Below are 27,473 nucleotides of genomic sequence, written 5' to 3' on the forward strand. Positions count from 1 at the left end.
CTTCCCCCCCCCCCCCGATGTCAGAGTTCAAGTCAAAGCCCCCGGCTGGCGATGGCGATTGTCCCGCGGCCATTAAAGCCACGCCGGGTGGTGCGAGGTCGCACACCGGGTTCTTGATGTTAGAGCCCCCGGCGTGCGCTCGCAGAGTCCCGCGGCCATTCCAAGCCGCGCGGGGCGGTGATGTAGGCCCCGCTCCAGGAGCTCTTCGACCCCGCAACTCGGGCGGGAGAGTCGCCGTTGCGAGAGCCTGAAACGCGGTCTCCCTCCAGGGAGCCGCGGGCTCCCGGTGCCGCCGTCCACAGACCTGCCGTTGAAGCCTCCGACTCTCCGGTCGGGCCGCAGCCGCAGCAGCAGCAGCAGCGCTCCTCCACCGCTCCACCCGCTCCGGACTCGGCCAGCCCCGCGACGGCGACGGTGAGTCGTCGGCACCAGAGTCCCCGGTCTCTTCCTGTTGCAGGCCGCTCCTCGTTGCAGCTCCAACGATAACGGAAACCCGACGAGAAAAGGTCAGGTCTCCCGTGCAGGGGTGATGGAAGGGGAAGGGGAAATGGACTGTATATCAATGCAAGTCTGTAATGAGTCTATACCCATAAGGGCCTGTCCCACTTACGCAACCTTTACAGGCAACTGCCGGCATCCATGATAAGTCGCCGAGATTTTAAACATGTCGAAAATTCAGCGGCAACCACAAAAGACACTACGACTCTTTGGAGAACTCTCACGACCATAGACTGTATGTTGAAAATCTCGGCGACCTATCACGGGTGCCGGCAGTCGCATGTAAAGGTCGCCTAAGTGGGACAGGCCCTTTAAGCCAACCCTAACCAAATTTCTGACTCACTCAGCTGAGAAGAAATAAAGAAAAAGTAACATTCCAATCTGTACAGTCATCCTGTTGATTACTGGGAACCTTTGAGTTTCCCCATCTGAAGATACCCAAGCACTCACTGCACCTTCATTCAGGGGATGCCCATCCCATTATTCACCAATTCTGTATTATGCCAGTTCATGTTCTCAAAGAAACAAAAGAGAAAGCAGCCAGTACAGTGTCTGAGACAGACAAAGGCACGAAAGATTATGATGAATGAGGTGTTTTGTTGAGCAGCGTTGGTGAGCTGCACCCAATACAACACTGCTTTCTGAGGAAGGGTCTCGACCCGAAACGTTGCCTATTCCCTTCGCTCCATAGATGCTGCCTCACCCGCTGAGTTTCTCTACCCTTTAGTATTTGAGTGGGTTTAAAATAAATGACAAGTCCTCGGGTCCGGATTGGCTTCCAATCAGCTGCGATCGCTTGTGGATTGTCCGTTGTTGAGGTTTAATTTCACGAAAAATTTGTTGCTGCGGTTCTGAGATTAAAAGTGACGTTGGCAGTAAAGCCCTGGACGACATTCATGGCTGCGATAGGTGCCATCGCCTTTCTTTCTCTTTCAGCTGAACACGATGCAGACAGAAACCTCCTGTCAACTTGTATCACAGAGAGTGCCATCGAAACCACACCGCAGCATTATCGAGGGGACACACACACACACACACACACACACACACGCGCGCGCGCGCACAGAATATGCTGCTATTTTTAGAAGCAGTTGCTTCCTTCCATTTTCCGGTATAATTTAAACATCTGTGCAAGAAGTGAGTTCTTGGCCATTTCTACGCCACAGGATCCAACCAGTGAGAAACAGCAGATGCTGAACATCTACAATAAAAACGTACACTGTCTGTGACAGTCGTAGGGTCAGGTCTTGACCTGCTGAGTGTGTCCAAGAGACTCTAATTATTTACACTGCGGTGAAATTGTCATTGGTGGCGGAGGGGATGGGGGGGGGGGGGGAGCACAAAAGTGGGGCTGTGTCGGGACTACCTTCGGTGCAGTGAAACATAGAAACATCAAAATATAGGTGCAGGTGTTCTCCCATTCGGCCCTTCGAGCATGCACCGCCATTCAATATGATCATGGCTGATCATCCAACTCAGTATCCCGTACCTGCCTTCTCTCCATACCCCTTGATCCCTTTCACCACAAGGGCCACATCTAACTCTCTCTTAAATATAGCCAATGAACTGTGGCCTCAACTACCTTCTGTGGCAGAGAATTCCACAGATTCACCACTCTCTGTGTAAAAAAAAATTAAAAAATCTCATCTCAGTCCTAAAAGACTTCCCCCTTATCCTTAAACTGTGATCCCTTGTTCCGGACTGAAGTAATAAGGTCATATGGAGTAGAATTAGGCCATTCGGCCCATTGTGTCTACTATGCCATTCAATCATGGCTGATCTATCTCTCCCTCCTAACCCCATTCTCCTGCCTTCTCCCCATAACCTCGGACACCCGTACAGAACAGCTTCCTCCCCTCTGCGATCAGGCTTCTGAAAGGACCATGCATGCCAGGGTACTGTCCGATTCACCTCTACCTCATTGAGGAAGTCTAACATCCGATGCGCTAAAATGCCAAGTACCATATTCTACACTAAGTATCTTATCCTCTGCTCCACTTATTGAACTTGAGTTTGACTTGATTGTAATTATGGATAGTATTATCTGGAGGTGCAAGGAAATGCAGATGCTGGTATCTTTAAAAAAAAAAAAGACATGAAGGGCTGGAGTAACTCTGCAGTCAGACAGCATCTCTGGAGAACATGTCTAGGTGGAGTTTTCGGTCGGGAAATCTGCACCGTTATGCCCCTGTCCCACTTAGGAAACCTAAACGGAAACCTCTGGAGACTTTGCGCCCCACTCAAGGTTTCCGTGCGGTTCCCGGAGGTTGCAGGTGGTTGCTGGAGGTTGCAGGTAGTGGAAGCAGGTAGGGAGACTGACAAAAGCCTCCGGGAACCGCACGGAAACCTTGGGTGGGGTGCAAAGTCTCCAGAAGTTTCCTAAGTGGGACAGGGGCATAAAGCAGCAACTCAACCGCTGCGCCACCGTGCCGCCTTTCCATTTATTTAACCTTGGGTATGGAGATCTAGTGGGCAAAGCCCTCATTTGTTGCCCATTCGTTATTGCGCTTGAGAAGCTCGTGCCTTGAACAACTGTGGCTCATTTTCTATTGTAACAAACCAATTGTTTGTTTTTTTATTAAACCATTAAGTGGTTTACCAGGCAGTTTCAGGGGGCGGATAAGAGTCAAACCACATTGCCATTGGGTCTAAAGTCACATTCAGTCCAAACTGGGTGAGACGGCAGAGCTCCTTCCCCAGAGCACATCAGCAAATGAGATTTCATCAATAATGATAATCTGTCAAATTTGTGGTCACAGTCACTAAGATTGTTTTTAATCAGAAAAATATTAATTCAATTTAATACCACAGCAGCAGCCTTGGAGGTGTTTGAACTTGTGACTCTGGATTTGTTAGCTTAGTTTGAGTTGCTTTTAGTTTTTAGTTTAGTTAATTGAATTTAGTTAATTTAGTCAAACCATTCATTCAATTGTCACGTGTACTGAGGTACAGTAAAAAGCTTTTGTTGCGTGTTATCCCGTTAGCGGAAAGAGAATACATGTTTACAATCAAGCTGGATATAGAGGGGATAACATGAATAGTATTTAGTGCAAGATAAAGCCAGTAAGGCTTGGCTTCTGCAGGTAATTGTAGCCTCGTATTTACAAGCTGTGATCCAGTCTCGTTCATCAATACCACCCATTCATCCATATCTATCTTAGCATGCCTTGCCATTGTGTAGAGGAATATAATTTAGGAGATGGAATCCCTCAATAAGATGGGATCCCTCAATATGTAGCAACTCTTTAAACATTAACAGCCAAGTTAGATGACAACTTGAATCAGCATTGAGCTGGTGGCTGACTTTGAATCTCCCAGCAATTTAACTTAAGGGGCAGAAAGTCTTAATTCCAATTAAATGTGTTGAGCGAGTTCCTCCAGCAGAGTTGCATCCCTCTCCGTCTGGAGCGCGTGACGTCATTTGAAGATGGACACAAAGCTGGAGTAACTCAGTGGGACCGGCAGCATCTCTGGAGAGAAGGAATGGGTGACGTTTCGTGTCGAGACACTTCTTCAGTCTGAAAAGAAGGGTCTTGACCCGAAACGTCACCCATTGCTTCTCTCCAGAGATGCTGCCGGTCCCGCTGAGTTACTCCTGCATTTTGTGTCTATCTTCAATTTTCTTGGCCCCGCCCGCTCTGGGAGTAGAAGTGGGGGCGGATCCAGACCGCAACGGCCGTGAGCCGCAGGCCGAGCTCGGCGATCGTTTGCCTGCTTCTGCTGCTGTTGGAGGCGAGACGTTGCGTCGAGCCAGGGTCTTGGGCCCGTCCCACTTTGGCCGGCGAAGATTTCGTTCGCTACAAAAATTTCGGAGCCCCGAGCAATGTCACGCTCAACTACATACCCCTCCGCACTTCTAAGTGGGACCGGCCCCGCGCGGCCATACGATGCCCATACGCCTCAACCCGACCACGAGGTCGCGTAATTTGCGTGCCAAGGACACGTAAATTGGACAGGCCCTTTAGTCACATTGCTGTATGCTTTTAGTCATAGCGTGGGGAAAGGCTGGGAAGGACTTCAATAAAAGAGATGATCATTCACGACCATGCTGTTGTTCGTGGTCACTGCTACTGAGACTCACTGTAATCTCAGATTCATTTAATTACTTGACTTAAAGTCCCCAAGGTGGAATGTGAACTGGTGTCTCTGAGCGACTGGATCAGACTTCTGTTTGCTTATCCAGTACACTACCATAACAAAAGAAACTCTTGTAGATTGCAATAGTGCACGTAATATTGATCCTAGGAGCAACATTATTGGAGATGTTGGCAATATAAAATAAAGCAGCAAATGCTGATCGTCCTTTAGGCCAGGTAGCCTGTGGAGTGAGAGGGAGATGGGGTCTATGTTTTGGCTAGCTATAACACAGGAGTGAGCCTGGTATTGGGATGTTTGTAAAATCGCCCATCTGGGTTGATAATGCAGAAATAACAGCCTACAAATCAGATTTGGAGAGTTAAATGTCAAGCTAATTATGGTTTCTGAAAACACAACAGTACTTGAATAAGTAGATATAAATTTCATAATAGTGGCTTCATTGCAGAATAATTGTATCTTATCTATAAGCTGTAGTGACAGCAAATTGGCATCAAACTACTCACAGAACAGTGTTGCTCTTTGGTTGAATTATTTTGTTGCAGTCCAGCTCTCTGGCTGCACTGGGTCAGAGAAAGAGACACTGGATTAGTTCCAAAGACCTGGCCAAGTGACTGATCGCATATTCCGGCAGAGTTTTATTTTTCTTTTCTCTCCTGCTGCGTTAATGTCCAGTCAAGTCTTAAGCAAAACACAAAGTGCCGGGTCAAGCAACACTTGTGGGGGGGGAGGGGGGTGAGTGGTCATTTAATGTTTGGCTCAAAACTCCACCATTTCCTCCAATTCATTTTAGTTTGTAGATACAGCATGGAAACAGGCCCTTCAGCCCATCAAGTCAATGCCGACCAACGATCCCCCATACACTAGTTCTACTCTACACACTACGGACACTTTATAGAAGCCAATTAATCTACAAGCCTGCGCGGATTTGGTATATGGGAGGAAACCAGAGCGCCCAGAGAAAACCCACGTGGTCACAGGGAGAACATGCATACTCCACACAGACAGCATCCATACTCAGGATCGAACCTGGGTCTCTGGCGTTGTTAGGCAGTAACACTACCGCTGAGTCCTAAATGGCCTACCCCTTCTTAAACTGTGACCCCTGGTTCTGGACTCCCCCAAACATGGGTACCATTTTTCCTGCATCTAGCCCATCCAATCCCTTAAGAATTGTATATGTTTCTATAAGATCCTTAATTTTTCTCTCAGCTTGTATGTATGAGAATCTCACTGACCCTACCACCCTCTCTGCCCGTCACCCACGCCCTTCCCCCCCATCTCTGAGTCTCTTCCAAGTATTTGTAGTGTATTCAGCACTTGGCGTTGAACGTTTATTGGCACCGGCTAAAGGTTGAAGCAAAAACAATACAGTTTATTGAAGCAGCTGAACTGGGCCGTTCCCAATTTGCAGACAATAGAGAAAAAGCTTCGGGAAGGTTCCTTGGCGGATGTCACTTTACTTTTATGAAATGGCCGGGGATTCCTACCTCTGTAGACCAACATCCAAATACCGTGTGTAGACAGAGTCTGAGACACAGCCAAACTAACTCCACCGATCTCAGCTCTTAGAACAGAGACCAGTGCAGCTAAGGACCCAGCCATTTGGCCCTCAATGTCCCTGTTGAACATGATGCCAACCTAAACTAATCTCATCGGCCTGCACGTTCCAGGGTAGACAAAAGTGCTGGAGAAACTCAGCGGGTGCAGCAGCATCTATGGAGCGAAGGAAATAGGCAACGTTTCGGGCCGAAATCCTTCTTCAGACTGCCTGCACGTTCCATATCCCTCCAATCCTTCCATAACCATGTGCCTATCGACCAGCCTTTTAAATGCCACTCTTGTATCTGCCTCCATCACCACCTCTGGCAGCAGGTTCCCATTGCCACACATCGAAAAAACAGACTGAAGGGTCTCGACCCGAAACATCACCCATCCCTTCTCCCCAGAGATGCTGCCTGTCCCGCTGAGTTACTCCAGCTTTTTGTGTCTACTTATGAACTTGTATTGTCTTCTGACAGTAAAGAACTGTCCAGTAAAGAATTGGCCCAGCGGTAGAGTTGCTGTCTTTTTCTTACAACATTTTCAACGCCAGAGACCCTGGTTCGATCCCGACTACGGGCGCTGTCTGTACGGAGTTTGTTTGTTCTCCCCGTGACCGCATGGGTTTTCTCCGAGATCTTCGGTTTCCTCCCACACTCCAAAGACGTACTGGTTTGTTGGTTAAGTGGCTTGGGTCGGTATACTTGGTATAAGTGTAAATTGTCCCTAGTGTGTGTAGGCTTGTGTTAGTGTGCGGGGATCGTTGGGCAGTGCAGACTGGATGGGCCGAAGAGCCTGTTCCGCGCTACATCTCTAAACTAAACCATTGGTTGATTTCCATTTACAGAACGCCATGAAAAACGTACTTTTCCATTTACCTGACTATCGTGTGTTTTTTGTCTTCCTGTGTCCAGGACCAGTATGACATCATAGAACGGCAGACCCAGTGGGGGATCGAACTGGTGGAGAAGTATGTGAAGTTTGTGAGGGACCGCAGTGAAATAGAGCAGAGTTACGCCAAGCAGCTGAGGTGAGTTGGCAGCCCACCTTCAGAGACGGGTAGGACCTTGCACTGACAACTTGGCATGTGTTTCCAGACCACACCATTAGTCTCCCATCACCTCCACCCTCATTCCCTATTTGGGCCATAACTTTCCTCCATCTACAATACAATCTAAGCAAGAGAATTCAAAGAGCTTTTTTTTTTTTAATGGTCTTTTTAATCTCTCATAGAAACATAGAAAATAGGTGCAGGAGTAGGCCATTCGGCCCTTCGAGCCTGCACTGCCATTCAATATGATCATGGCTGATCATCCAATTCAGTATCCTGTAGCTGCCTTCTCTCCATACCGCCTGATCCGTTTAGCCACAAAGGCCACATCTAACTCCCTCATAAATATAGCCAATGAACTGTGGCCTCAACTACCTTCTGTGGCAGAGAATTCCACAGATTCACCACTCTCTGTGTAAAAAATTATTTTCTCATCTCGGTCCTAAAAGACTTCCCTCTTATCCTTAAACTGTGACCCCTTGTTCTGGATTTCCCCAACATCGGGAATAATCTTCCTGCATCTATCCTGTCCAACCCCTTAAGAATTTTGTAAGTTTCTATAAGACCCCCCCTCAATCTTCTAAATTCTAGCGAGTACAAGCCGAGTCTATCCAGTCTTTCTTCATATGAAAGTCCTTCCATCCCAGGAATCGGTCTGGTGAACCTTCTCTGTACTCCCTCTTTGGCAAGAATGTCTTTCTTCAGATTAGGAGACAAGACTTTCTTGTTGTTCCGATACCTTGGCACGCTGTTGTCATCCCTGTTTAGACTTCCAGGTTGCCAGGAAGGAAGTGATGATTGGTGGGATGTATTATCCATGCAATAACAGGCCTGTGGAATCCATGAGTGGGATGAGGACGAGGTTGAATATCGGTTCGGGCGCTTGTATCCTGTTGAAAAAGGTCAGGGAATTATTTAAACTGAGAAAATCGTGGAGCTTGACTTAAAACTGAGGAGGCTTTAGAGATACAGCGTGGAAACAGGGACTTTGACCCACCAAGTCCACGCCCACCAGCGATCGCCCCGTACACTAGCACTACTCAACACTCTAGGGACAATTTACAATTTCACCGAAGCCAATCAACCTACAACCCTGCACGTCTTTGGAATGTGGGAAGAAACCGGAGCGCCGGGAAGAAATCCACGCTGTCACAGGGAGAACGTGCAAACAATCAGCTGTTGTCTTGAGTGTTGGGGAAGACTCAATACACCAAACGCAGGAGCTGATCGCCACGATGCGGAGGGCCCTAACGCCGCCGGCTACGGGAGTCAAGATCATCCCGTCAACGGAGGACTCCAGGCCCCCGACCGTGGGAGAGCAAAGAACGGAAGAGATTTGAACTTTTTTCACCTTCCATCACAGTGAGGAATGTGGAGGAGTCACTGTGGTGGATGTTTATGTTAAAATGCGTTTTGTGTGTTCCGTTGCTTTTTAGTTGTATGACTGACCTGGCAAATGAAATTCCTTGTCTGTTGCAAAACATACTTGGCTAATAAAGCATTATTGTGATTGATTGTTGTGTGTGATTGAGATATCCACATCCTGTTGGGCAGAAGTACAAGGGGAACCAAGTTGAGGAAGCGACTGTCCCGTCTGGGACACAGTTCCCCTTTTCAAAGTGGTGGACAGTGAAGAAGACCGGGGTTGCCTGAAATCGAAAATTGATTGCGTTGGACAAACTTCCATCATCCCAGACTAGGCCTGCTTAACATGACGTTCAAAGTCACTGTGCGCATGGAGATGAACCATGATTGTCCAGACTAACCAGCATGAAGTTTACATATCCAGGTTAAACTCTTGATCAAGAAGGCTCATCAGCGTCTCTTCTTCCTGAGGAGACTGAAGAAGGTCCATCTGTCTCCTCAGATCCTGGTGAACTTCTACCGCTGCACCATCGAGAGCATCCTTACCAACTGCATCACAGTATGGTATGGCAACTGCTCTGTCTCCGACCGGAAGGCATTGCAGAGGGTGGTGAAAATTGCCCAACGCATCACCGGTTCCACGCTCCCCTCCATTGAGTCTGTCCAAAGCAAGCGCTGTCTGCGGAGGGCGCTCAGCATCGCCAAGGACTGCTCTCACCCCAACCATGGACTGTTTACCCTCCTACCATCCGGGAGGCGCTACAGGTCTCTCCCTTGCCGAACCAGCAGGTCGAGGAACAGCTTCTTTCCGGCGGCTGTCACTCTACTCAACAACGTACCTCGGTGACTGCCAATCACCACCCCCCCCTCCGGACACTTATTATTTTTTTATTCAAATCGTTTGCTATGTCGCTCTTCCAGGGAGATGCTAAATGCATTTCGTTGTCTCTGTACTGTACACTGACAATGACAATTAAAATTGAATCTGAATCTGAATCTGAATCTGAATTGAAGGGTGAATCACGGGTGAACAAGAGGAAGAGGACTGAACTATGCTGCCTTCTCTCACAGTGGGAAACGTTGATTCTGCTGTGTGGGGATATTTACGTTAAATTCTATCGTGTTGTGTTTATTTTATTTATGTGGCTGCATGGTAACTCAAGTCTCACTTCACCAATTGGTGTATGTGACAATAAATGTAACTTGAACTTGAAGGGCGTGCAGGGCAGTTGTTTTACACAGAGAGTGGCGAGTGTTTAGAGCTTAGTTTAGAGGTACAATGTGGAAACAGTCTCTTTGGCCCACCGAGTCTGCATTGACCAGCATAGACTAGTTCTATCCGACACACGAGGGGATATTTAGTTATATTTGCCTGCACATAAGTCTTGTCCTCCATATCCTGCATATCAATGCGCCTACCCTCTTAAACACCACTATCATATCTGCCTACCCGGCAGCATGCTCCAGGCACTCTTAGAGGCAACACAGTGGCGCAGTGGTAGAGTTGCTTCCTTGTAGTGCCAGAGACCCGGGTTTGATCTGGACTATGAGTGCTGTCTGTACGCAGTTTGTATGTTCTCACGGTGACCTGTGTGGGTTTTCTCCAGGTCCTCCAGTTTCCCCCCACACTCCAAAGACACACAGGTTTGTAGGTTAATAGGCTTTGGTAAAACTGTAAATTGTCCCCAGTGTATTGGGAATACTGTTAGTGTGCGGGGATCGCTGGTGGGCTGGACTCGTTGGGCTGTAGGGCCTATTTCCTTGCTGAATATCTAAACTAAACTGAAACTCTCAAATAGAAATGTCATGTTTTCTGATTGCTTGGTAGCTAGCTACTGTGGAACCTCCAGGAGTCAAAGCAACCCAGGAGAAAATGGTGAAAAGTTGATTTACAAAATTAGCCAAATAATTGGGTTTATCGCCATGGTAAACATGGATACATACTCCTTGTGATTTCTGGACTGATGGTGGGACGTCTGATTTGTTTTACTGTTTTTCCCCAGGACCTTGGTGAAGAAATACAGCCCCAAACGAGTGCTGAAAGAGGACCAGGAACTGAAGTGAGTTGTAGTTGGCTCCACTGTCGTGCACCTTGGCCAGTGAGAGCTCCCTTTGGGATGTGGGGGCATTTAGTGTCACAAGGGGGAGGGCAGGTACTGGAATGCGCAGCAACAAAGGGGGAGCTGCTGGGCGAGTTCAGCAGGTCAGGCAGCACCTGTGGAGAGGAATGCAACCCTTCATCTCCCCTGTCTCATGGTTCAAGATTCAAGATTCAATTTATTTGTCATTTGGACCCCTTGAGGTCCAAACGAAATGACGTTTCTGCAGCCATACATTACAAACAAATAGACCCGAGACACAACATAATTTACATAAACATCCATCACATTGCTGTGATGGAAGGCCAAAAAAACTTATCTCTCCCCTGCCCCCTCCCCCCCCCCCCCCCCCGATGTCAGAGTCAAAGTCAAAGCCCCCGGCTGGCGATGGCGATTGTCCCGCGGCCATTAAAGCCACGCCGGGTGATGCAAGGTCGCACATCGGGTCTTGATGTTAGAGCCCCCAGCGTGCGCTCGCAGAGTCCCGCGGCCATTCCAAGCCGCGCGGGGCGGTGCTGTAAGGCCCCGCTCCAGGAGCTCTTCAACCCCGCAACTCGGGCAGGAGAAGTCGCTGTTGCGGGAGCCCTGAAAAGCGGTCTCCCTCCAGGGACCCGCGGGCTCCCGGTGCCGCCGTCCGCCAGACCCACAGTTGCAGCCTCCGAATCTCCGGAGGTCGGGCTGCAGCAGCGCTCCACCACCGCTCCACCCGCTCTGGACTCGGCCAGCTCCGCGACGGTGAGGTTGCCCCTTTCCCTGTGTCGTTTCTTGATGGAAAGTGATTTGGAGCGTCTGGAGAGAGGTGTATTGTAGTTCCCACAGTGGGATCGCCACTCTATCCAGATGTAATGGCAGTCAGTGAGTTTTATCTACCTCTGATATCCGGGAAAGGTTCCTGTCTATACGCTCATAATTTGATATTCCTCAATCATGTCCTCTCCTAACCTCCGGATTTGATCCTGACCTCATATGCTGTCTGTGCAGAGTTTGCATGTTCTTCCTCTGGGTTTCCTCCGGGTGCTCCGGATTCCTCCTGCATCTTAAAGACGTGTGGGTTTGTAGATTAATTGGCCTCTGTAAATTGTGTAGGGAGTTAGAAAGAGGGATAACACACACTAATGTCGTAGGAAAGAAGTACAGGTGCTGGTTTAAATTGGTGTGCACAAAATGCTGGAGTAATTCAGCGGGACAGGCAGCATCTCTGGAGAGAAGGAATGGGTGACGTTTCGGGTCGAGTCCCTTCTTCAGACTGATGTCAGGGGAGTGGGCAGTACAAAGATAAAATGTAGTCGGAGGCAGTAAGACGGGTCGGGGAAGGGGGAGGGGATGGAGAGAGAGCTACTTGAAGTTAGAGAAGTCAATGTTCATACGGAACTAGTGTGAATGGGTGAACAATGGTGTGTGTTGACCCACCGGACTGAAGGGTCTGGGTCTCTGAACTAAACTTGTTTTAACTTCTCTTTCCTTGTAGGTTCTCCCAGTATGAGACCTTCATCAACATTCTCAATGAGTTGAATGACTACGCCGGGCAGCGAGAGGTTGTTGCGGAGAATCTGATACAGTACATCTTTGCTGAACTGATTAAATATTTGTATGAGAACAAGCAGGAACGCAAGATGGTACAGTGCATTGCTAACTTGTTCATTCACCCTCCACCTCCTTCACCCTTCCCCTCCACACATCCAACCATCTCCCCACACAGGTCACGCACATCCCTTGCTCCGTAAACCTCTTGCAAACGACAGTAGTTCCGGTTTCACGCTCAGAAATCCACTGTGACAACTCCCCAAAATCAATGCATGGGACTTTATAATACTGAGCAACGAATGTGGGAACTCCACAGAGATATTGGCTTTTAAGAACTGGAGGCGAATGCTCGGAGTTGTTTATTCAGCCAGTGCATTAGACTTTCACAATAGGTTGGAACTAACATGATGTCAACAAAGGACCTTGTTAACTTTTCATTAAATGTGAGCCTGACCTGGCCTTATCCAACTATCCTCCTGTGGCGTGGATATTTTACACCACATCTGCCTTTGGGAATTTTATGCAATTCTTCCAGCATGAATGAGTCTTTGTGCTAATAGACCTCTCTCTCTCTGTTCTAGCATCTTCTAGATGGAAGAAAAGCCCAACAGAATCTGGAAGTCAGCTATAAGCAGCTAGATAATGTGAGTCCACCAGATTAACCGTGAGCTAAATCTTTTATTTTGCAAAGAGGTGTGGGTTCCAGCATGAATGAGTCTTTGTGCTAATAGACCTCTCTCTCTCTGTTCTAGCATCTTCTAGATGGAAGAAAAGCCCAACAGAATCTGGAAGTCAGCTATAAGCAGCTAGATAATGTGAGTCCACCAGATTAACCGTGAGCTAAATCTTTTATTTTGCAAAGAGGTGTGGGTTATGGATACACGAAAACGGCAGAGAATGGAAAACAGATCACGCAACACCATTGCAGACACCAGGGGGATCGCCTCCAGTCTCTGAAGCAATATCTGTAACAGGAGGCCTCAGTTTCACATCAATCACATCACCTACAGCTCCTTACTACCGCGATGGGAGCGTTGCGTTCACAAGATCATAAGGCATTGGGACAGGATTAGGCTATTTGGCCCATCAAGTCTGCTCCGCCATTTGATCATGGCTGATCCATTTTTCCCTTTCACCCCCCATTCTGTTGAGTTATGTCTTCCTGTTTCAGTTCAGTTTAGTTTATTTTGTCACGTGTACCACTGTTTTGTTGCCTGCTAACCAGTCAGTGGAAAGACAATACATGATTACAATCGATCCATTTAGTGCAAGGTAAAGCCAGCAAAGTTGGTTCGAGGACAGTCCGAGGGTCATCGTTACATTTCTGTAGTGAGACGTGCAGACACTTTCTCCACGTTGACCTTTGACCACCCATTTACACAATACTGGAGACATACAGCATGGAAACAGGCCCTTCAGCCCAACTCGTCAATGCTGACCAAGGTGCTCCGTCTGAGCTGGTCCCAGTTGCCTGCATTTTATCCATATACCTCAAAATGTTTTCCCATGCATGCAGTTGGCCAGGTGTCCTTTTCATGCTGTTATAGTACCTGCCTCAACTACCTCCCTTGGCAGCTCTTTGATGTACCCACCTATTCCATTTTAGTCTCTCGACATCAGTCCAGTTTCTGCCACTCACGAACTGCGGAGGCTGCAGTGAATTTAGGATTTAGGCTTCAGAGATACAGCACGGAAAGAGTTCCCGTCAGTCCACGCTGACCAATGATCACCCCATACACTAGTTCTATCCTACACACTAGGGACAATTTACAGAAGCCAATTAGCCTGCAAACCTGGAATGTGGGAGAGGAACCGGAGCATCCGGAGAAAACGCGGTCACAGGGAGAACGTGCAAACTCCGCACAGGCAGCACCCGTAGTCAGGGTCGAACCCAGGTCTCTGGTGCAGTAAGGGAGCAACTCTACCGCTGTGCTACTGTGCCGCCCTATGTGGGAGGAAACCCATGTGGTCACAGGGAGAACGTGCAAACTCCACACGGGCAGCACTTAAGGTCAGGAGCAAACCAGACTGTCTGAGCAATGAGGCATTGGCTCTACTTGCTCACTGCTGTCTGCTACAGGGAGCTCTGAGCTTTTTTTTAATTTATCATCATGGGTGATCTGCTGAAACTAGCTGAAGTTGTACAAGTTCCATCCCAGGCAGCTCAGCTGGAAGCAGGATCTGTGTGCCTCTGCGTTTAAGAAGCAGGGATGTGAAACAGCCAATCGTGGGTACAGTCTAATGTTACATTTTCCACAGGCCAAGAAAAGATTTGAGCGGGATTGCAAGGAGGCAGAGAAAGCTCTGCAGAATGCGGAGAAAGTTGACAACGATATCAACACGACCAAAGCAGACGTGGAGAAGGTAAACAATGAGTTAAATCCAGCTGTTACGACCTAGTTAATGTTTCAGGCTCATGGGTGTTGCCAAATCCTTTAGGTTATTCTCGCTGGCCGAGCACTTAACCTTTCTCCTGGTATGTTTCAGATCCTACAGTCGTAATTATACAGTGGGCCCTTCAGCACACCTAGTCTATGCCAACCACTCATTTATACTAATCCCATTGTATTATTCGTCCTTCATTCTCATCACCTAGCCTGAAGATTCTATCGCTTACCTACACACTAGGAGCAATTTAAAGAGGACATTTATCTCACCAAACTACATGCCTTTAGGATTGGGAGGAAACTGGTGTATTCGTAGAATATAGAACATAGACAGCACAATAACACACCCTTTGGCCACAATGTCAGCATGGAAAATTTATGCCAAGACCAAGTCTATCTGCTTGCACATAATCCATATTCCTCCAATCCCTGCATATCCGTTAGCCTAACCAAAAGTCTCTTAAATGCCACTATCATATATATCCTCAATCACCACACCCGGCAGCCCGTTTCAGGCACTCGTCACCCTCTCTGTATGTGCGGGGAAAAATAGAGTTGCCCCACACATCTCCTTTAAACGTTGCCATTCTAACTTTGTTTAAGAAGGAACTGCAGATACTGGAAAATCAAAGGTAGACAAAAGTGCTGGGGAAACTCAGCAGGAGCAGCAGCATCTATGGAGCGAAGGAAATAGGTGACGTTTCGGGCCGAAACCGTTCTTCAGGCTTTCTCACTTTAAAACTTTAAATCCAAAGACGTACAGGTTTGTAGGTAAATTGGTAAATGTAAAAATTGTCCCTAGTGTGTGTGGGGAGATTGTTGAAAAATGTGTGGGGATCGCTGGTCGGCATGAAGCCGGTGGGCCGAAGGGCCTGTTTCCATGCTGTATCTCTAAACTAAACTAAACTAAATACTGAGCCCTCTAGTATTTATTATTTCCATCCTGACTGTCTACCCTGTTAATGTCTCTCATAACTTTATATGCATGTCACACTGAGGCATGCAAAAGACCATAACACAGGCAGATTTGCTACGACTGGATAATTACATTCCTAAGAAGCTTCGTATTATAGAAAATTGCATTATAAAGAATGAAGACAATTGTGTCAAAGGGGAAAAGGGGGTTTGGGGCCAGGGAGTTTCACTCACCATAACAAAGTTATTTTTCTCCTCAGGAATTTCAATAATAGAGGTCTTTCTAATAACTATAAACTTACTGTTACTATAAGCTGAAAATACTGATGGCTAAATGTTACATCGTTTAACAGAGTTTATCATTGCCTGGAAGCAATCACTTGTCAACTTTGTGTAGGAAGGAACTGCAGAAGGGTCTCGACCCGAAACGTCACCCATTCCTTCTCTCTATAGATGCTGCCTGTCCCACTGATTTACTCCAGCATTTTGTGTCTATCACTTGTCAACTTCAATGGAAATCCACTGCAGTTGTGTTCTTAAGATACGACGGTGTCTGATTACAGTAGGGAAGTTATGTAGAAACATTTTATTTTCCCAACTCCTTTTTTGCTTGCCAATTTCCAAATGAACTTTTCAGAGGTTCTCTAGTTTGCAATCAAAATTGCATTATAACCTATTAGCCTTGCGTAAGACAAGTAATGTTCCCTAATTCGTCGATAGTGTCATAGCCACTTCACGTTCAGGAAATGTTTAAGAAAGAACCAGATGCTGGAAAAATCGAAGGTGGACAAAAATGCTAGAGAAACTCAGCGGGTGGGGCAGCATCTATGGAGTGAAGGAATAGGTGACGGTTCGGGTCGAGACCCTTCTACAGACTGACGTGGGGGTGGGGTAGGGAGGGGGGGCGTGAGGGAGGGGGGGAGACACGTGCATTGTAGCAGAACTACTGGTAGTACAAACTACGTAGTCAACTGTACCTATGATGAATAAGATAGATAAACGAGCAACTGCAGATGCTGGTTTACCAAAAAATAACATAGTATTGGAGTAATTCCACGGATCAGGCAGCATCTGGTGAACGGGGGTAGACAAAAATGCTGGAGAAACTCAGCGGGTGTGGCAGCATCTATGGAGCGAAGGAAATAGGCAACGTTTTGGCCCAAAACCCTTCTTCAGACCCTTCGGCCCGAAACGTTGCCTATTTCCTTCGCTCCATAGATGCTGCCGCTCCCGCTGAGTTTCTCCAGCATTTTTGTCCACCTTCGATTTTCCAACATCTGCAGTTCCTTCTTGAACATCTGGTGAACGGGGATAGTTGACGGGAGTCTGAAGAACTCCGAATTTGGAGAAGGGTCCCGGTCTGAAATGTCAGCTATCCATGTTCTCCACAAATGCTTGTTCCGACTTCTTCGGATTTCCATCACCTATCCACATTCTCCAGATGCTGCCTGACCCACTGAGTTACGTCAGCATGTTGCGTCCTTTGTTTTGGACCCATGGTGAGCAATGTTCCCTCTTTGATTACGAGACTGCTAAGATGTTGGCTGCTGTTATTGATCAGTGGTGAAGCAGCAACGCCTGGGTTTCTGCTGCCCCGGGCATTTGACGGGGGAATAGTGAATGAGTTCCTTCACTGCTGAAGTACCAGTGTCTCTTGCTCTCTCCTCAGGCGAAACAACAAGCAAATCTACGAAACCACATGGCGGAAGAGAGCAAAAATGAGTACGCCTCTCAGCTACAGAAATACAACAAGGACCAGAATGAATTTTACTTTGTGGAGATGCCTAATGTTTTCAACGTAAGTTTAACACCATTTTTAATGCTCTTTGCTTCCAATTCCAGATTCATTGAATTACTCCAACCTTTAGGTCACCGAGATACGGTAAAACTCTTTATTTTCCTCGGATGCTGTGGTGAGGTGAAATTTACATCTGGAACAGTGGCACAGGCCTCTGGATATTAATTTAGTTTTAGTTCAGAGATACATCAGGCCCTTTGACCCACTGGGCCCACGATGACATTTGATCGCTGTTCACACCAGTTCTATTTTATCCCACTTCCCCACTCCCGACACAATAGGGACAATTTCCAGAAGCCAATTATCCGACAAACCCGCACGTCTTTTGGGATGTGGGAGGAAACCGGAGCACCCGGAGGAAACCCACACGTCACAGACAGCACCTGAGGTTTGGGATTGAACCGAGGAGTTTGGTGCTGTGAGGCTACCTTACATCTGAAGGTCTTCTTGCAACTTGAAGGTGCATCAAAGCATGATAGAATCACCCTGACAGAGGATGAAGCCATTTGATTCATTAACTTTGTATTAGCTGTTGATGCAGCAATCCTCACTTCCTCATTCTTTTCCCGTAAACCCACTTCATGGGAGTACGCATCTATGAACTAAGATTTCTCAGAATCGTTTTTGTTGACCTTTTCTTTTAATCCTGGTCTCCGTTCTATTCTCTTTATCCACGTCTGAAGAAGGGTCTCGACCCGAAACTTCATCTTTTCCTTTTATCCAGAGAGACTGCCTGGCCCGCTGAGTTAGTCCTGTATTTTGTGTCTATCTTCTATCTTCCAACGCTGGCCTGGTGAATTTGTAGCATGACCCCTCTCCCCAAAGCCATTTAGTCCTCACCATTGGTCCATCTACAAACACCTTCTCCACGCAGCTGAACAGTAAATGACCTGACTTATTTTGCAGTCATTGAATAATGAAGATTAATTTTCAATTGTGGCGGAATGTGACAGTATAGTCGTGTTGGCAAACCTACCAACCATCCACATTCTTATTTCCTGAGTTTGAGTCTTTAATATTTACCTAATTTGAGGGAGGACATTCTTGCTATTGAGGGAGTGCAGCGTAGGTTTACAAGGTTAATTCCCAGGATGGCGGGACTCTCATATGCTGAGAGAATGAAGCAGCTGGGCTTGTACACTCTGGAGTTTAGAAAGAGGGGATCTCATTGAAACATAGATGATTGTTAAGGGCTTGGACACGCTAGAGGCAGGAAACATGTTCCCGGTGTTGGGGGAGTCCAGAACCAGGGGCCACAGTTTAAGAATAAGGAGTAAGCCGTTTAGAACGAGGAGACATAGACGAGGAGACACTTTTTCTCACAGAGAGTGGTGAGTCTGTGGAATTATCTGCCTCAGAGGGCGGTGGAGGCGGGTTCTCTGAATGCTTTCAAGAGAGAGCTAGATAAGGCTCTTAAAAATAGCGGAGTCAGGGGATATGGGGAGAAGGCAGGGACGGGGTACTGATAGGGGATGATCAGCCATGATCACATTGAATGGTGGTGTTGACTCAAAGGGCCAAATGGCCAACTCCTGCTCCTATTGTCTATTGTCTGTGTGACTGTAGCGCGTGTCCCTGGCTTTGCCCCGTATACTGGGGGGCCTTTTTCACCTTTGACCACGCATTGTGTCTTGTTTCCGCAGAAGCTCCAGGACATGGATGAGCGGCGGACACGGAAACTGTGCGAGGCCTACAAGATGTTTGCCGACACGGAGCAGAAGGTCATGCCCATCGTTGGGAAGTGTCTGGACGAGATGAAGAAAGCTGCCGAGTCGGTGAATGCAAACGGGGTACGTACGATACGTAATTATCAGGTCTTACAGCATGTTAACGGTCCTTCTACCCCACCAAGTTCAAGAACCATCAGTCTGAAGAAGGGTCTCGACCCGAAACGCCACCCATTCCTTCTCTCCAGAGATGCTGCCTGTCCCGCTGAGTTACTCCAGCTTTTTGTGTCTACCTTCGATTTAAACCATCATCTGCAATTCTTTCATCAAGAAAGAACGGGGCAGTCATGGTGGCGCAGTGGTAGAGTCGCTGCCTTACAGCGAATGCAACGCCGGAGACCCGGGTTTGACCGCGACTACGGGTGCTGTCTGTACGGAGTTTGTACGTTCTCCCCGTGACCTGCGTGGGTTTTCTCCGAGATCTTCGGATTCCTCCCACACTCCAAAGATGTGCAGGTTTGCAGGTTAATTGGCTTGGTGTAAATGTAAAAATTGTACCTAGTGTGTTATGTATGATGGATGGTGTTAATGTGCGGGGGTCGCTGGTGGGCGGGGGCCCGGTGGGCCGAAGGGCCTGTTTCCGCGCTGTATCTCTAAACTAAACAAAACGAAACTATCGACCACTTAATATATTTAACGAATCGTCCACCATAGTTTTCCAGAGAGTTTGATTTATTATTGTCATGTACCGCGTTATGGTGAAAATCTCTGTTTGCGTATAATCCAGTCAGATCATACATTACACAATTAAACCACGTACAACAGCAGCATCCCATTCCAGAGCAGCTCTTCACTTTAATTCGAGTTGTAGTAATTTTCTTCTTGCATCAGGAAAGTACAATTTTTTAATACGTTTATTTGTGTGAGCCTGTGCTTGTTTGAGCCGGTCCTCCCATAAGCTAAGATGTAGTCCTGATCTTCCAACCTACCTCATTGCGAACTTTGGACTTTTTCCTCAGTAACTGCAGAGCTGTAACATGATATTTTGCACTCTGGGTTTTTTCTCTTTGCACTACCTATTGTAATCGTGTACAGCTTGATTGCACTTGCGTAGAGTAAGTCAGTAAGTTTATTGGCCAAGTATTCACATACAAGGAATTTGCCTTGGTGCTCCGCCCACAAGTAACAACATGACATACAGTGACAGTTACGAATGACTCAGAAAACACTAAACATTAATAATAACCATATAACCATATAACAATTACAGCACGGAAACAGGCCATCTCGGCCCTACAAGTCCGTGCCGAACAACTTTTTTTCCCCTTAGTCCCACCTGCCTGCACTCATACCATAACCCTCCATTCCCTTCTCATTCATATGCCTATCCAATTTATTTTTAAATGATACCAACGAACCTGCCTCCACCACTTCCACGGGAAGCTCATTCCACACCATTACCACTCTCTGAGTAAAGAAGTTCCCCCTTATGTTACACCTAAACTTCTGTCCCTTAATTCTGAAGTCATGTCCTCTTGTTTGAATCTTCCCTATTCTCAAAGGGAAAAGCTTGTCCACATCAACTCTGCCTATCCCTCTCATCATTTTAAAGACCTCTATCAAGTCCCCCCTTAACCTTCTGCGCACCAGAGAATAAAGACCTAACTTATTCAACCTATCTCTGGAACTTAGTTGTTGAAACCCAGGCAACATTCTAGTAAATCTCCTCTGTACTCTCTCTATTTTGTTGACAGCATAAAAATACATTAATGATAAAACACCATTGATCAAACATGTGAACCAACAAAATACCAGATCAAAGGGAGGCTACAGATTTTTTATGTCACTAAATCCCATTACTGAGATTAATTTCTTATTCCTAATTGTGGTTTTTGTTTTACTTTTAAATTCCTCAGAAGCCACAGTGGGTTCCAGAGTTATGTTTGTAGCCCAGGACTCTGGGTGTGAATCCAGTTAAATAACCACTGGGCTATTGCAGAAGCAACTACAGTGTATTATAAACATGTGTACAATTAGCAGAATAGATTAAAAACTAATCTGTCGCGTCTTTTCTGGTGTTTTGTCTTGAAATCAGGATTCCTGTGTTTTGATTGAGGCCCACAAGTCAGGATTTGAGAGGCCTGGGGAATTGGAATTTGAAGACTACAGCCAATTGATCAATCGAACGTCATCGGAAAACAGTATTGGTTCCCTGAAATCAGAGTCGAAGGTTGATCAAAGGACCATCGGCAAAAGCAAGACCAAGCGATGGCCGTTCGGCAAAAAAAACAAGGTATGGACTAGCTGGGGGGGGGATTGAGTAGTTAATCTGCAGAAGACTATCGCATTGTACAAGTCCAAAGCAGACCCTTTGGTCCATTGATCTTCGCCGACCATTCTGAAGAAGGGTTTCGGCCCGAAACCTGGCCTATTTCCTTTGCTCCATAAATGCCTGCTAGCCTCACCCGCTGAGTTTCTCCAGCATTTTTGTCTACCTTCCAAATTTATTCAACCCACCCCATAGATTGTAGCCCCAAACGGCAATTTGCAGTGTTTAAGAAGGAACTACAGGTGCTGGAAAAATCAAAGGTAGACAAAAATGCTGGAGAAATTCAGCGGGTGAGGCAGCATCTAGGGAGCGAAGGAATGTGACGTTTCGGGTCGAGACCCTTCTTCAGACTCATTTTGCAGTGGCCAGTGGTTCTGTGCCGACCAGCGATCTCCCTGTGCACCAGCACTCTCCCACACACTCAGGACAAATTACATTTTACAGAAGCCAATTAACCTACAAACCTGCACGTCTTTGTAGTGTGGGAGGAAACTGGAGCTCCTGGAGAACATGCGGTCACAGGGAGAAGGTATAAGCTCTGTACAGACAGCACCCATAGTCAGGATCGAACCCGGGTCTCTGGCGCTGTAAGGCAGCAACTCTACTGCTGCACCATATGTTATCAGTAGCTTCACTTCCTTCTCCCTGAGCCCTTGTTCTTTAGTACGAATGGCTCCAGTGCCATCGGATAATTTTAGAAACAAAAGCCTGTATCCACGTCTACTTAAAGAATAATCTGTGGGAAGTTGGTGGGAATGGGGAGAGAATAAAGTGGGATTTGTGGAGAGTTAGTGCAGCCACAATGGGCTGAAGGGCCTGTTTCCATGTTGTGTGACTCTTTGCCTCCTAGTATTGGTCACACAGAGTGAGGTTTTAACTAACTTCACCAGCAGGAACAATCACACCTCTGCCAGAGTGTGACGGACCTGACCAGACAGCCTCCGGGTGATCCGGTATCCTCCCTCATCCCAAAGACGGATCTCTGGCTTGTAGGCTAATTGTCCTCTGTGAACTACGCCCCGTGTGTAGGGAGTGCATGTGAAAGTGGGCTAACATGGAACTAGTGTGAATGGGTTAGCATGGACTCTGTGGGCCGTTGAGCCTGTTTTCAAGCTGCATTACTTACTCAATATGTCTGGAATGGTCCCGACTCGAAGCAGAAGCCATCATGGTTCTCCAGGGATGTTGTCCGACCCGCTGAGTTACTCCAACACTTTGTGTTTTTTTTTTATATGTCTATATCCATCCTGTTTCAGTTCATCGAACACATTATGAAACATAGAAACATAGAAATTAGGTGCAGGAGTAGGCCATTCGGCCCTTCGAGATTCAATATGATCATGGCTGATCATCCAACTCAGTATCCCGTACCTGCCTTCTCTCCATACCCCCTGATCCCCTTAGCCACAAGGACCACATCTAACTCCCTCTTAAATATAGCCAATGAACTGGCCTCGACTACCCTCTGTGGCAGAGAATTCCAGAGACTCACCACTCTCTGCGTGAAAAAAAGTTCTTCTCATCTCGGTTTTAAAGGATTTCCCCTTATCCTTAAGCTGTGACCCCTGGTCCTGGACTTCCCCAACATCGGGAACAATCTTCCTGCATCTAGCCTGTCCAACCCCTTAAGAATTTTGTAAGTTTCTATAAGATCCCCTCTCAATCTTCTAAATTCTAGAGAGTATAAACCAAGTCTATCCAGTCTTTCTTCAACTGTTCTTGAACTGTTCACTCACACTCACCATAAGACATAAGAGCAGGATGAGCATATTCAGCCCATTGAATCTACTCCACTATTCAACCATGGCTTTCCCTGTCAACCTCGTTCCCCTGCATTCTCCCTGTAACCTTTGGCAGCGGTAGAGTTGCTGCCTTGCAGCGCCAGAGACCCGGGTTTGATCTTGACTACGGGTGCTGTCTGTACGGAGTGTGTACGTTCTCCCCGTGACCGAGTGGGTTTTCTCCAGGTGCTCCGGTTTCCTCCCACATTCCAAAGACGTACAGGTTTGTAGGTTAATTGGCTTCAGTTATAAATTGTCCCCAGTGTATAGGACAGTGCTTGTGTACGGGGATCGCTGGTGGGCGTGGACTCGGTGGGCCGAAGGACCTTGTTCCATGCTGTATCTCTAAACTAAACCCTTACTAATTAAACATGTCAAAGTAAAAAGACAATCTGATATACACTAAACCTACACTGGCCCAAAGATTGCTTTGAAATGTTCAGCTGGGAAGTTAGGAGAATGTCTCGACCCGAAACGTCACCTATTCCTCTTCTCCATTGATTCTGTCTGACCCACTGAGTTACTCCAGCTTTTTGTGTCTTATTTTAAGTTCGGAAAATAGACTGCTGGGAAATATTTAAAGTGAGGGCTAGCACACATTCGATGGGCCTAAAGGCCTCCTCCTGTGCCATCGAGAAACAAACGTATGTATTCACATCCACTTAAAGAGAATACAATCTTCTCTGGGTTAATACATATCTTTTTAATTAGAAGATTCTTTCCAGCCATATCTTGGGATATCCTTTTAAGTGTTTTGATTAGGTTAGAAAGGAATTTTGTGCAATGGTGAATAGGAAGTGATTTGGTCCATTGGAATTCTAAGCATGCTCAGAGATGATCTCGAAGTGTGCTGTAAAATCTGACCATTTATGTAATTGTTGGATGGTTTTGTGTTTTCTTTTTAAAAAAAAGTGATTTTGGGTCAAGGAATTGGAGGGTGGGGAGGGAGGGGGTGGGGAAGGTACTGGTGTGTCACCAGCTTCAGTGCACCGTGTCATGAAATCTGGCAGGCAGGCTTTAGGACCACGTGGAAGAACGTCATGCTATTCTCCTCGCGCTCCCCGTTTCCTGCCAGATGTCATATGTCTGGGTTTATGACTAAAATCCAAAAAAAAACTAGAGAATAGATATCGTTCCTGTGCAACTAACTATGCAGCCGAACCAGTTTGCAGTGATGTATTACAAAGCAAGGGCTGACAATTCCACTCTCAGCTGGCGGTTTCAAGTTGCCCCCGAGGTTGAAACTTGCATTCTTGGCTTTTATAAACAGGCTGGGATAAACAGCAAGGAAGTTATGTAAGACGTGGTCTGTAGAAGGGTCTCGGCCCGAAACGTCGCCTATTTCCTTCGCTCCATAGATGCTGCCTCACCCGCTGAGTTTCCCCAGCATGTAAAAGCTTTTATGAATCTGATTTGGCCACTCCTATGCACTATGTGCTCCTGTGACAAGGGACACTGTTCAGCCCATTGATAGTTGTGGCTTCCTGTCAAAGCAATCCCTCAAGTCCCGATCCCTCCTCTGATTTCCCCACAACGTATTCAGTGTCTCAGCTGCTGATGAACTTCATCTTCCTACACCAGGGTTAATTTATAGAGGCCATGTAACTTCACACCAGCAGCCAGCTCTCTATCACCTCCTCATCCCTACATGTTGAATATGGCCCCATAGACGCTGTCGAGACCCTCCTCTCTCTCGGCCTTCTTTCCAGCAACCCCTACGATCAACCCGAAGAAGAGTCCCGACCCGAAACGTTGCTGCTCCATGTTCTCCGGGGATGCTGCCTGACCCACTGAGTTACTCCAGAATTTGGTGCCAATCTTTAGTTTGCATCTGAAGTTCCTTGTTACTACTAAGTTTTGGGGAAACCTCCAGAGGAAACTCCACACGGTTGCAGGGAGAGCGCGTGCAAATGCAAGACAGACAGAGCCGCAGGTCAGGATCGAACCCTGGACTTGCGTGCAGCAAGGTTGCAGCTCTACCTGCAACGCTGCTCAGCTTGGCTGCAGGCAATGACCAGAAAGTTGCATCTTGCTTTAAGAATCAAATATAGTTTGCCAAATACGGTGTCAAATACGGTTAGTACAACCAACTTCATTGCTTGGGGCATTGAGTATCAGGAAGTCAACTTGCAGCGTTACAGGGCTTTGGTGAGGCCACATTTAGAGTATTGCATGGAGTTCTGGTCGCCCCATTGCATGAAGCATGTGGAGGATCTGGAAAGGGTTTATCAGAACGATATCTGGATTAGGGAGTACAATCTACAGGCAGAGGTTGAACAAACTTGGATTGTTTTCTCTGGAACACCAGAGGCGGAAGGAAGACCAGATAGAATTATATACAATTCTAAGAAGCATAAATAAGATAGACAGTTAAAACCTGTTTTCCAGGAATGGAAATGTCAAATACCAGAGGGGATGCCTCTTAGTTAAGAAGGGCAAAGTTGAAAGAAGATATGTGGGGCATATTATTTTTAATATAGAGAATGAGGTTCTCTGGAGAGACGGAATGGGTGACGTTTCAGGTTGAGACCCTTCTTCAGACACTGAACTTGGTGGGTCGGCCAGGTTCTATGGAGGCAGAGGGATGGTCTGGCTTGACTGTGGTGCTCTGCTGATCAATGTCACCTCGTACTCATTAGCCTGGTTTAGGTGGAGATATAATGGGAGTGTATGTAACAGGCACAATACTGCTTCAGCAGAGCACATGGTGCTGAAGGAAGTTAGCGTGTCACACAGCATGTGTGGAGGGAACATATTGGGTCGGGACCCCACTCTGAAGAAGGGCCCCGATCCAAAACATCGCTCATCCATTCCCTCCCCAAATGCTGCTTGACCCACTGACTGAGTTCTTCCAGTTTACCTCAAGACTCCAACACCTGCAGTCCTTGTGCTTGCTGGTTCTAGCAAGGTGTGTCCAAACTAAAACAAAGATCTTAAAAAATAAATTAGTTTTAAACAGCCTGTTGTTTTCATGTCTTTAACGACATGATATCCATTGTTCTCTGTGGTGAAGGGGCTCATTGTCTGATGGTGAGTCTTGTAGATGTGTGCGTTGCTCAGTGCTGCCGCCTGCTGGCAAGCACAGTTCTTGAGATCATTTTCCTGTGGGTTCTTAACTCCTCATGTGACCCACACACACACACACACACACACACACACACACACACACACACACACACACACACACGCACACACACGCACACACACACGCACACACACAGACTGATCAATGTCACCCGTACTCACCCAGGTGGCGATATGGGAGTGTATGTACAGGCACAACTGCTTCAGCAACGACATGGTGCTGAAGGAAGAACACACGCACGCACACGCACACACGCACACGCACACACACACCCACACACAGTGCTGGGAGGGATACAGGAATGACGACTTACCCAACTCTGAGCTGACCTGAGTTTCAATCTTAAATTTCAATCAGTGTAGAGCTCCTGTTTCCTAAAACCGCAGATGGCCATTAGCACGTAGGTAGGAGCTGCGGATGCTGGTTTCAACCAGAGATAGATACAAAAAGCTGGAGTAACTCAGCGGGTCAGACAGCATCTGCGGAGAAAAGGAATAGTTGATGCTGCCTGACCCGCTGAGTTACTCCAGCTTTTTCTGTCTACTCCTGGTCTTTTTGACTAACTTATTTTGTAAAAGTGCTCATTAGATTTTTGGCTGTAAAGACAGATCAGTGGATTTTAACTTTGCTCTCAGTGCTAGTTTGTGTGAATTCCACTGTTGGGCTGGATCTTAAGATGTTACTGATAAGGAAGTGAAGTTGGGCAGGAACATGGTGAGCCTTGTTGTTGGATAGGAATTACTGGTGTTTATGGAATCCATTATATTGCACAAAGGTGAGGCGCCTTTGGAGTCAAATTCTTTTACATTCTGTAAAAGTCTAAAGGACGTGAGGGTGGACAGGGCCTGGATGTGCTGTTAGATACAATACTGACTTTCAGATAGGTATGTGGCTAAGCAGGGAAGTCCATGTGCTTCATTGCAGGCAGAGCAGGTGTGTTTATTCAGATTCAGATTCAGATTCAATTTTAATTGTCATTGTCAGTGTACAGTACAGAGACAACGAAATGCATTTAGCATCTCCCTTGAAGAGCGACATAGCAAACGATTTGAATAAATAATAATAAGTGTCCGAGGGGGGGGGGGGGGGGGGGGGATGTTATCTGATGTTTGGCATAGACATTGTGGGCTGAAGCACTTGTACAAGTGCTGTAACGTTCTATTTCGGGATATAGCTGATTCAACAACCCAGGCACGAATAAGCTATGAAACAAAGACTCTTGAATTTGAAGATTTTCCTGGAAAATAATGCAGGAATGGGTCTTAAATTGAACGGCAATTTTGAGAAGCAATTGGCATGATGAACACAGCACTGTGTAAATCGACAGAAAACATTTG

The 27,473-nt window shown here is 46.8% G+C and overlaps 1 protein-coding gene across 2 annotated transcripts in view; it reads left to right on the forward strand.

The window, feature by feature from the left end:
* LOC129714452 (cdc42-interacting protein 4-like) overlaps positions 1-27,473 on the forward strand; it is a 95,286-nt gene that overhangs the window by 59,081 nt on the left and 8,732 nt on the right. The window contains exons 2-9 of one of the 2 annotated variants that reach the window (XM_055664055.1): positions 7,050-7,165; positions 10,555-10,611; positions 12,119-12,266; positions 12,756-12,818; positions 14,434-14,538; positions 17,146-17,274; positions 18,918-19,064; positions 21,037-21,234. In XM_055664055.1, coding sequence (XP_055520030.1) covers positions 7,050-7,165; positions 10,555-10,611; positions 12,119-12,266; positions 12,756-12,818; positions 14,434-14,538; positions 17,146-17,274; positions 18,918-19,064; positions 21,037-21,234 — 963 coding nt within the window. Of the gene's footprint in view, positions 1-7,049; positions 7,166-10,554; positions 10,612-12,118; positions 12,267-12,755; positions 12,819-12,926; positions 12,990-14,433; positions 14,539-17,145; positions 17,275-18,917; positions 19,065-21,036; positions 21,235-27,473 lie in introns of both variants that reach the window. The other variant, XM_055664054.1, reaches the window with a different exon arrangement.

Source organism: Leucoraja erinacea, chromosome 39 (assembly GCF_028641065.1).
Source record: "Leucoraja erinacea ecotype New England chromosome 39, Leri_hhj_1, whole genome shotgun sequence".
Classification (NCBI taxonomy): Eukaryota; Metazoa; Chordata; class Chondrichthyes; order Rajiformes; family Rajidae; genus Leucoraja; species Leucoraja erinaceus.